This window comes from Cornus florida, unplaced genomic scaffold (assembly GCF_030987335.1).
Source record: "Cornus florida cultivar Cherokee Brave unplaced genomic scaffold, ASM3098733v1 CherokeeBrave_3.0.0_Hap2_Chr01, whole genome shotgun sequence".
Classification (NCBI taxonomy): Eukaryota; Viridiplantae; Streptophyta; class Magnoliopsida; order Cornales; family Cornaceae; genus Cornus; species Cornus florida.
Window position 1 is genome coordinate 113627793 of NW_026775571.1, and position 11500 is coordinate 113639292.

At 33.9% G+C, this 11500-nt stretch overlaps 2 protein-coding genes across 2 annotated transcripts; both read left to right on the top strand.

Annotated features, from left to right (window-relative positions):
- Window positions 1-208: 208 nt before the first annotated feature.
- Window positions 209-1546, top strand: LOC132281081 (phospholipase A1-IIgamma-like). The gene is made up of 2 exons (XM_059782821.1): window positions 209-805; window positions 935-1546. Exons 1-2 carry the CDS (start codon window positions 224-226, stop codon window positions 1544-1546), a joined length of 1194 nt encoding a protein of 397 aa, XP_059638804.1. The 5' UTR covers window positions 209-223.
- Window positions 1547-9434: 7888 nt separating this feature from the next.
- Window positions 9435-10821, top strand: LOC132267377 (phospholipase A1-IIgamma-like). Its single transcript, XM_059768574.1, has 2 exons — window positions 9435-10040; window positions 10210-10821. The coding sequence occupies exons 1-2, from the start codon at window positions 9459-9461 to the stop codon at window positions 10819-10821; spliced, it is 1194 nt and encodes a 397-aa protein (XP_059624557.1). The 5' UTR covers window positions 9435-9458.
- The last annotated feature ends 679 nt before the right edge of the window (window positions 10822-11500 follow it).

The window sequence follows — 11500 nt, forward strand, 5'->3', positions numbered from 1 at the left end:
TCTCACACAGAGTGAGGGTTTTTAATGCGCCGGTTACAAGTAATTAAAATGCCGTGAGTAAAAGGTAATATATACAAGAAGTCAATGTTAACAAAAATTAAATAGTAGTTCAACATCACTCAAGCTTAATATATAAAGCATGAACCACAACCCATCTTCACAACTCCATTTCTATGTGCAAACTATTAGATTGGTCCAAAAGGAGCAATCAGGCATATATAAGATGGGTAGCATTGCCAAAAAATGGAGGATTCTCAGCGGCCAGAACAACTGGGAGGACTTATTAGATCCTCTAGACATTGACCTTCGTCGTTACATAATTCACTATGGTGAAATGGCTCAAGCAACTTATGATGCCTTCATCTCCGAGAAGGTGTCTGGGTATGCAGGAAGTAGCCGGTATGCAGAGAAGGATTTCTTTTCCAAGGTGAGTATAGACAAAGGCAATCCATTCAAGTATCGCGTCACCAAGTATTTGTATGCAACATCTTCCATTCAAGTCCCTGACGCGTTCATTATAAAATCCTTGTCAAGGGAGGCATGGTGCAAGGAATCAAATTGGATGGGATATGTTGCGGTGGCCACAGATGAAGGGAAGGCCGCGTTAGGGAGGAGAGATATTGTGGTTGCTTGGAGAGGAACAATTCAGGCCTTGGAATGGATTAATGATTTTGAATTTCTTCTAGTTTCAGCTCCAAAAGTATTTGGAAAGGACAGTGATGCTAAGGTGGACAAAGGCTGGTACTCCATCTACACTTCAGATGATCCAAAATCACCATTCAACAAGACAAGTGCAAGAGACCAGGTAAGTTTTAGGCTGTTAATGTACTGTTTTATTAATTAGGTGAAGTTAAATAAAAACATATAGTATTTCTTAAGCTATTACAAACAACTATTAAAAATTATTGTTTTCTGGTATAATATTATAATTCAGGTTCTTGGTGAGGTCAGGAGACTTGTGGAAGAATACAAGAACGAAGAAATCAGTATAACTATAGCAGGGCACAGTTTGGGTGCAGCGATTGCCACGCTAAACGCAGTTGATATAGTTGCCAATGGATTGAACATGCCTAAGGACCAGCCAAACAAGGCCTGTCCCGTGACAGCCTTTGTATTTGCCAGCCCTCGCGTAGGAGACTCGGACTTCAAGAAGGTCTTCTCTGGACTGAACAATCTACGAGTGTTGCGAGTCCATAATGCACTCGATGTTGTTCCAAAATATCCATTTATAGGCTACTCAGATGTGGGAGAAGAGTTGGGTATTGATACTACAAAGTCTAAATATTTGAAAAGTCCTGGAGATCTGCAAAGTTGGCATAACTTGGAGGGTTACATGCATGGGGTTGCAGGAACACAAGGGTCTAAGGGAGGATTTAAATTGGAAGTAAATCGCGATATTGCGCTTGTTAACAAAGGAATGGATGCTCTAAAGGATGAGTATTGCACGCCAGTTTCGTGGAGGTGTGAGGAGAACAAGGGCATGGTTCAGCAGACTGATGGCTCTTGGAAGTTGATGGATCACGAGACAGATGACTTTGCTGCTTGATTGAAAGGTGTTCTTGAAAGAAGTTGGTAGTTAGAACTTAGCAGTTGTATTTGGAGTACTGTTCTCTTTGAGTTTTGAGTGCTGTAAAATGAAGAAAGTCGTTTCTTGTTGTATAATAAGTTGAACTTTGAATTATTAAAGGGTGTTGAAATTTGAATGATGTTATTAGTTATTACGGCAATATTCTCTCTCAAAAGACATTATTCCTATAAAATTTATATTTATACCACATTAATATTAGTTTCTAATTTAATTTAATTTAATTTTTATTTATTTTATTATTATTATTATTTTTTATCTATACACAGAATTTACATGCATTAATAAATTTTTGTACATTTTAAAGATAATTCTTACATTAATCAATAGGTTGTTGATTTAATTCCAAATATATTTTTTATAAATAGAAGATTGGAATTATTTTTAGGAAATTAAAAACCAAGATGTATTCCGCACAAATACGTATTATTGTTAACATTTGTGGTTATTACACCGTAAAATATAATTTTTTTTTTTAAAATTTTTTATATTAATCCATTTTCGTTGAACGAAATATGGTAATTATTATAAAAATAAGTAATGAGTAGACATGCAATTAATGCATTGTTCTCATTTCAAGATTTTTAAAAAATTAGAAAAGTAATTATGAAAAGATTGCCATTTATTTTGTTTGACTTTTCAAAGTGGACATCCAATATGTTTTTCTACAAAAGTAAAAATGTAGATATCATAGAAATGAAATATCATGGATGTATGCTAAGCCGGAATCAAATCCGAGCACAAAAGTGAGGTTAAGTAAGGAAAAATGAAAAACGACTAAAGGACGAAAAAGGGAAAAGACGAAAAAAAGAAATCTCCGAAAAAAAGAAAAGAGGGAAAATGACCGGGTCATTACAACCAGGATTATCCTTTTAAAATTAGGGGTACTTGAGGATGGAGTGGTTGCTATCAGAGCTGACACTGCCACTATCCGAGCTGATGTTGTGGCTGTACGTGCTGACTTTGCTGCACTCCGCACAGATATCACGACTATATTTAAAGATCTATCCAGGGATATCTGAGGAGCTCGCCCTGCCCGTTTTGCCTCATCTTCTTGAGATTCCCAGACCCTCTATCTCTTTATCCACCTCGATTCCCCTTTTTGAGAATTTTTTCATATAAATTGTAAAAGAAGCACATGCAAAGGAATTGAGAAATAAAACATCATTTCATTAGATACTTGACTTCATTGCAAATTCCAAAATGGCCACTAACCCTAAGAGCTGGCTATGCAAGTGATTTCAAAAGTTAGAAAACATGATTTTGGGAGGGGGGGTTTGTTCACAACTTTTTTCCAAAAAATGTCATTTAAGCCCTCAAAATCCCATTTGAATTCGGAAAATGTGTCAGATCCATACGAAATCGGTCACTCCTCCTACATCAAAACACCTCCAAGACCCTGCAAAGAAGCATCTGTGTAGACAAGATACCCTATCCCGCCCTGTGGGGTTATTGGGTTAATTAATAAATGCCTATGGTTATTTGATTATTTAAATGATCATTTTTGTGAACTGGTGACCCCTCACATGGCTGCTTTACCACCTTTGCCGGGGCGTGATACTTTGCTCTAGCAGCCTCCATAGCATCTTGTCTGATCTTTGCATAAAAAAGTTAATTGTTGAGTTACGCTGGTTGCATCATTTCTACAAAGGGTACTGCAATATGCGCACAAACCCATGGAAGCCCAATGACGCAAGCTCAAGAGGTGCCGAATTGAGGGCGGAGCCATAAATTTTTGGTTGGAGGACCGGATTTGTATTATGTTACTAAAGTTTTAAAAAAATTATAAATCAATTATAATATAATTTTGTTTAAATGCCACTCATAATATATATAGTTATATACGTTGAGAAAATTCATAAATGAAAAAAATGGGACTTAATAGTAGATGGAAAAAATAATAGTAGAAAGAAAAATATAGAGAAAAAACGATTAGTTATAATTAAAAAGAAAAGAGGTAAAGAAATAAGCATTGTTGGAGAATTAAATTTTCTAATTGTTTCAGCTTTTTAAAAATCTAATTTTTGGAAGAAAAAATTTTAGTACTTTTATTCCACTTGGGAAAGATATACATAGATGAAATATTAGAAAAAAATAATGAATTTTAACTAAACAAAATAATTTTAAATTAAACAAGATGTCAATAAAGATTGTTATATAATTCTAGATATTTTTCTTATAAAGATTGTTATATAATTCTAGATATTTTTTTCTTGTAAATACAATTTTACAAAAATGTTTGACAAAAAAATACTTCATTCATTTTTATTAAACAAAAAGGGACATTAGTGATTTTTATCCTATTTTTTTTTTTCTCTTGAATTAATATTATAGATATTGTACATGTGAATATGAAAATAAAATAACAATTTGCATGTTGCGATAACGACTACAATAATAATGAGCTTAAATATTTATTTCACACTATTCAAGTTTTAGAAGCATAGTTAAAATGGTTCAAGTTGAAATTTTTTAAATGTTTAGGAGGCACGTATTAAATTTATTTTCAAACACTCTATTTTGGGGTCAATTTTCAAAAGTCTCTACTTAGGGTCAATATATAAGTATTTTTAAAAAATTGGAGGGGACAATTAAAATTTTTAATAAATTTTAGGGACAATATCAACAAATTAATTAACATTTAGGGGGGGGGGGGGGGGGGGGGTAATAAAAATTTTAAAAAAGTTTGGGTGGGGCCATGACCACCCTTGCTGGCCCACCCCTAGCTCCGCCCACTGTGCCGAAAGATAACCAAAACAGACTGCATAGAGGGCGCGAATCACCTGCAGTGAGGTTCCCATGTAGTTTCCTAACTTTTAAGTAATCCATATTTGGCCACATCATTCTTCAGCTAACGGACACTAAGGTCGTGTTTGGCCAATTACACCACTATTTATAAATAATATTTCACCACCATTTATAAGTAATATCACATAGTCTAAAAAGTAACATCACCATTTGTAAAAGGAAACATCACCACTTTTGTAACATCACCATTTGTAAAAGGGCAACATTACCACTTAAGTAATAAACCATTTTCACCCTCAAAATAAAACATGCACATAATGCAACTAAGTAATGTCACATATAAACATAACTCAATTCAACATATCATTTATGTTATTATTTGAAATTAAAAGTGGGAATGTTTCCTTTTACAAATGGTGATGTTACTTCTTAGACTCTGTAATGTTACTTATAAATGGTGGTGAAATGTAAAAATAGTCTAAAAAGTAACATCACCACCATTTATAAATTTCAGAATCTGGGAATTGTATTTCGTCATTAATTCTTTTTGTTAAAACAAATAATACTTCTTTATTGAATTATTGTAGTTGATGCCTCAAAAAAAAATTATATTTTTTGAAAATGCAAGCACTTCAAGTAATTTCATAATTTGTTGAATATATGCTTAATTTGATTAATTTATTTGTGAAAATGCTAAAAATTATTCTAACCCTGGTTGATTTCTTAATTTTATTTGAATTTTCTTAGTTGAGTGCTCAAAATAATGTCCAATGTTAAAATTGCACAATTAGATCGATTTTTTCAATTAGGTGTCTAAAATTTAGGCCAAAACTTGAATTTGCTGAATTGGGTGTTACATATTTAGATGTATACATATTTTTACATTTCACCACCATTTATAAGTAACATCACAGAAGTCTAAAAGTAATATCACATATTCTAAAAAGTAATATTACTTTTTAGACTATGTGATATTACTTTTAGACTTCTGTGATGTTACTTAAAAATGGTGGTGAAATGTTATTTATAAATAGTGGCGCAATTGTCAAATACAGTGTTAGTGTCTATTAAGTGGAGTAAAACGTGGCCAAACCAAAGTCACTTATCGCTCACTGTAAGAAACAGCATGGGAAGGTGATGTTATTTTTTAGACTATGTGATATTACTTTTAGACTTCTGTGATATTACTTATAAATAGTGAATACAGTGTTAGTGTCTATTAAGTGGAGTAAAACGTGGACAAACCAAAGCCACTTACCGCTTACTGTAAGAAACAGAATGGGAATCACACAGCAGGTGATTTGCGCCCCTGCATAGATGGCAAAAGATCAAGTCCGAAATAAATTAAGACAAAGGGCAAAGACACAAACCCATGGAAGCCCAACCGCGCAATCCCAAGAGGAGACGGAACAACAAACCAAAACAAGCCCAAGAAGGCCTATACAAGGACAAGCAGATATAAATTAAGACAGAGCGAAGGTAAAAAAAAATATGGAAGCCCAACCTCGTAAGCCCAAGAGGGACCGAAAAATAAACAAAACAAGTAAATGGAAAAAGAGGAAGCCCAATACTAACCTATATGACTTTTATAAGTAGATCTGTTCCATACTTAAGAAGGCCCAACACAGGAAAACAAGTAGATTGAGAAGGCTCAATACATGAAATTTTGAGTCTCATCAATTTTCGCAACAATTATTATTATTATTATTATTATTTTTATATATTAATCTGGATATCCCGAGTAAGTCATGGATTTTTATCTTGGGTGACCCTTAAGGAATTGTTTGCATTAAGGCAGTTGAACCTTAGCATGATGCTTCATGAGATACCAAGGCTAAGCAAGGGCGGAAACTAATAGTTTTACTATTAGTAAAGACTATAATAAGAGTGTGATAAGAATTTATTAAGTCCTGAAAGATACAAGTTAAATTTTGGGTTAATATAGGGCCGCATGTGATATGTTTTAAGTATTATGTTTTTTTGTTAGTATCAAAACAATCTTTTTGTTGTAAGTGTTTTGGGTAAAATTCAGAACCATGTTAGGTAATGAAAATTTATTTTGGCAAATTCAGAAATTTGCTTTTGTTCCTTTGCAACAGTACCAAAATACACAATATCACCAATTTGGTGATGCGAATTTGGGCAAAAAAATCTAAAATATTATGAACTATTCCAATCCAATCCAAAAATGACAAAAATATTATGTCAAAACAAACCGAGTCAAAAAGCCCAGTGCCATTCAAAAACAAAATTTGAATATAATTAGAGAGGATCACGATAATAGATCATCCACCTAAGATGCAACGGCAATAGGTATGATCCATATCAGATCAGATTAGGGGTCAAATTCAATCCAATCTAGTTTCAACAGATTGTTTAAATTTGAAATCGAACCAATATGTAGAATGCATCAATTCGAGCCGAACCGAACCGATCCGATACGTGAAATATCTCGGATTGGATGGGTTCGATTATATGGATTTGGCTTTTTCCAGACGGCTCAATATAATATTTTAATGATGGTCCAATAAAATAATAAATAAAGAATAAAAGAAATACTTAAAAATAAATAAAGAATAAAAAATATATTTAAATAATGTATATACTATATACTATATACCATATAAACATATATTTGTATAAATTAAGCAGAGCAGATCGAATTGATTTACGGATCGAAACAGTTTTTTTAGAGCCCAGTCTGTTAACCAATCTAGATACTACACATTACTTGTTTCTCAAACCATTATCGACCCTATATAGATTCCAATCCGAACGTGAAATTTAATACCGAAAAGGGGTTAGCTTCAAGACAAGAGGGACCCCCACTACATAAAAAGCATCATGAGAATTCTTTGCTATGGAATTCTTTGCTGGCACTTAGTGGGGGTTTAGTAATATAAATTTAGTTACACATCATTTTCTCACCCTATTCTCAAAACAATCCCCCATAAGCCAACTAATGGTTGAATTAGAAGTTCAACTAATAAGCTGTTTCCAGAAAATCATCTAACTTAAAAACAATTATCACAAATTAGGATTAGTGTTTAAGTCCTAGCTATCTAAATTAGTTGGCTAATCTTTTTCACATTTTCACATTTTCTTCATAAACATCCCCATAAGCTAAGTTACATTACAGGGACATCAAATAAGGTTGAATTCAAATTAGAGGTTTCGTGGAATACCTTGCAATACTTGCCTTCTGTAACTTGCAAACATCTCCTAATCCAACATACTCGATCCTATTATTATTATTTTGGTAATACTTCAAAACAAAGACTTTTTCAGTATTAGAGAAATTATTTTCGAAACACATTCCTCTCTACATCATTATGTTCACGACTTTAATGACCAAAAAAATTCATAGGTCTCATGGAACTCATTGAAGTAGATCTATGCAAATTAACAAGGTATTTTCGATCATCATCATCATTGCCTTAAGAAATTGTATCATCCAACTTAAAAAACAATTATCACAAATTAGGATTAGTATTTAAGTCCTAGCTATCTAAATTAGTTGGCTAATCATTTTCACATTTTCTTCATAAACATCCCCAGCTAAGTTACATTACAGGGACATCAAATAAGGTTGAATTCAAATTGGAGGTTTCGTGGAATACCTTAGAATTGCCCTATTCAAAGTTCAAACATCATCTAACAAAAAAAGGTAACCACAATATTCAATAAATTGCAATACTTACCTTATGTAACTTGCAAGCATCTCCTAATCTAACATACTCCTATATATATATATATATATATATATATATATATTTCCGTAATACTTCAAAGCAAAGACTTTTTTCAGTCTTTGAGAAATTATTTTCGAAACACATTCCTCTCTACATCACTGTGTTCACGACTAATAACCGAAAAACTCATAGGTCCGGTGAAACTCATTGAAGTAGATATATCCAAATTAACAAGATATTCTTGATCATCATCATCATCATCATTGCCTTAAGACATTGTTTCAACCAAAAAACTCATGGGTATGGTAAAACTCATTGAAGTAGATATATGCAAATTAACAAGATATTCTGGATGATCGTCATCATCATCATTGCCTTGAGACATTGTTTCAATAATGGATGATTTCTTTCTGTAATAAGATAACAGTTTATGTTAGCATGGCACCTGCACAGGCACAACTCTGGAAGAAGGGCGTTCGTTACTTTGGTTATGGGAAGAAAAAAAACAACTAAATACAATGTCAAACGAAATTTTTGTTACCGGAAAAAAAAATCAAATATTAGTTTTTAAGGATAAATAATTGAATTAACTGTTGAAATGCATGCCAAGAATTAGTACTATTTTTTTTTTTCCATACCCAATTTTATAATTGTTCTTCTTCGGCAGTAGCTTCATTCATGATGATTTTGATGGTTTTGAACATGCAATGTTTGCAAGAATTGGGTGTATATTCTTATATTTTTGTCATCTGCTTATTTGGCTGTTAGGACGTAGTTTTTGTAATGTTCTTGGAATATTGATAACATGGTATCTAATTTTAATGCTGACACATATAATTGGTTACACTGATAACATGATATTTCTTGTGAACAGAGCATATTTCCTATCAATATATTATTTATATAAAAATCATACAAAAAAAAAAACACACACACACACACATATGTAAATACATAAAAAGAAAAAAAGAATTGGAAGTGCTTACACGTTAAGTAGCATGACCTTCATTTGGGTTGGGGGTAGTGTGGATTCGGATCAAGAATAGTTGTTCATAAACATGCATGGTCATCACCTAACCTTAATCATCATCATGATCACGGCTCTCGGGTCCAATCCATACCTAGCTAAAGTGAATTTTCTTTTATAAAATTAATAATATAATTTGCCCAAGTTATTAGACAACTTACCATATCCAACCATTGACGAACTCAGTGGAAGGAGACACGTTAAGTTTTCATGGTTAACATAGGATATATATATACACATATATTTTCCTTTGAAACATACAGTAGCATATACAACAAGAAGTCAATATAACAAAAATAAAATAGTAGTTCAACATCTCTGAAGCTCAGTATATAAAGCATGCACCAAAACCCCATCTTCACAACTTCATCTAGCTAGTATAAGCAAACTGTTAAGCATATATAAGATGGATAGCATTGCCAAAAAATGGAGGCATCTCAGCGGCGAGAACAACTGGGAGGACTTATTGGATCCTCTAGACATTGATCTTCGTCGTTACTTAATTCACTATGGTGAAATGGCTCAAGCAACTGCTGACGCCTTCATCTCTGAGAAGGTGTCTAGGTATGCAGGAAGTAGCCGGTATACAGAGAAGGATTTCTTTTCCAAAGTGAGTATAGACAAAGGCAATCCATTCAAGTATCGGGTGACCAAATATTTCTACGCAACATCATCCGTTCAAGTCCCTGAGGCCTTCTTTATAAAGTCGTTATCAAGGGAGGCATGGAGCAAGGAATCAAATTGGATGGGGTATGTCGCGGTGGCCACAGATGAAGGGAAGGCTGCGTTAGGGAGGAGAGATATTGTGGTTGCTTGGAGAGGAACAATTCAGGCCTTGGAATGGGTTAATGATTTGGAATTTCTTCTAGTCTCAGCTCCAAAAGTATTTGGAAAGGATAGTGACTCTAAGGTGCACCGAGGCTGGTACTCCATTTACACTTCAGATGATCCAAGGTCACCGTTCAACAAGACAAGTGCAAGAGACCAGGTAGGTTTTAAGTTTTTAATTAATTTACTGTTTATATAGCTTAATAACATATAATAGTATTTCTTAAGCTATTACAAACAAAAGATAATGCTATAGTTAAAACTATTTTTTTCGCCTGGAAATTAATACCAAGGTTAAAACCATTGTTTTCTTGTATATTAAAATTCAGGTTCTTGGTGAGGTTAGGAGACTAGTGGAAGAATATAAGAATGAAGAAATCAGCATAACTATAGTGGGGCACAGCTTGGGTGCAGCGATTGCAACACTAAACGCAGTTGATATAGTTTCCAATGGGTTGAACATGCCTAGAGATCAACCAAACAAGGCCTGTCCTGTGACAGCCTTTGTATATGCCAGCCCTCGGGTTGGAGACTCGGGCTTCAAGAAGGTCTTCTCTGGACTGAACAATCTACGAGTCTTGCGAGTCCATAATGCACTGGATGTTGTTCCAAAATATCCATTTATAGGCTACTCAGATGTGGGAGAAGAGTTGGCTATTGATACTACAAAGTCTAAATATCTGAAGAGTCCTGGAAATGTCCAAAGTTGGCATAACTTGGAGGCTTACATGCATGGGATTGCAGGAACACAAGGGTCTAAGGGAGGATTTGAATTGGAAGTTAATCGCGATATTGCGCTTGTTAACAAAGGAACGGATGCTCTAAAGGATGAGTATTGCGTGCCAGTTTCGTGGTGGTGTGAGAAGAACAAGGGCATGGTTCAGCAGACTGATGGCTCTTGGAAGTTGATGGATCACGAGACAGATGACTTTGCTCCTTGAATATTTCCTGTGGTTAACATTTGGTGTCTAGTCGGGTCTATTTCTGTATATTAAGTAGATGTTCATCTGATATAATTTGTTGGTATCTGAAACAATGTTGAATTATCTCCGGTGCATTGTACGGTCCAAACGTATGAAGTGATCTCCACCATTTCCTATGCTCTGGAATTCAGTGCACTGGAAAAGATCCTAATTCATGCATGTAAAAGATCTTAACAAGGCGGGAGAAAAATTAACCAACTAGGTTTAGTTACTCTTTCTTTGTAATTCAGCCAGCAAGCTTTAATTTGTCAAACCGTACCCTCCAACCATAGTTGTATCTTAAATTGTCAACAAGATTTGATGTAAACTTCAAGGTTTGGATATTATGTCTAGAATTTTAAAGAAATCTTAGTTAGTTTCCAGAGGAATATTATGTGTGTAAAAAATATATTGTTGATGAAAGAAGCTCTGAGTTAAAAAGTTGTATACATGTATTTGGGGTACGTAGAGAACTACAGATATCTTTGAGTGCTGTAAAAGGAAGTCATGTCTTGTTGTACAAATCAAGTTGTTTAGATTGAATTATACAAAGGTGTTGAATGCTGGTACTGGCTAGTTATTATGGTGGAGAGCAATATTGTCTGTCAAAGATCATTCCTATAAAAGCCGCATTCATACGAAGTCTATGTTACCTGAA

Coding starts and splice junctions, on each gene's coding strand:
- LOC132281081 (XM_059782821.1), top strand. CDS start 224: ATGGGTAGCATTGCCAAAAAATGGAGGATTCTCAGCGGCCAGAACAAC. Junction 806..934: donor AGACAAGTGCAAGAGACCAG/GTAAGTTTTAGG, acceptor ATTATAATTCAG/GTTCTTGGTGAGGTCAGGAG.
- LOC132267377 (XM_059768574.1), top strand. CDS start 9,459: ATGGATAGCATTGCCAAAAAATGGAGGCATCTCAGCGGCGAGAACAAC. Junction 10,041..10,209: donor AGACAAGTGCAAGAGACCAG/GTAGGTTTTAAG, acceptor ATTAAAATTCAG/GTTCTTGGTGAGGTTAGGAG.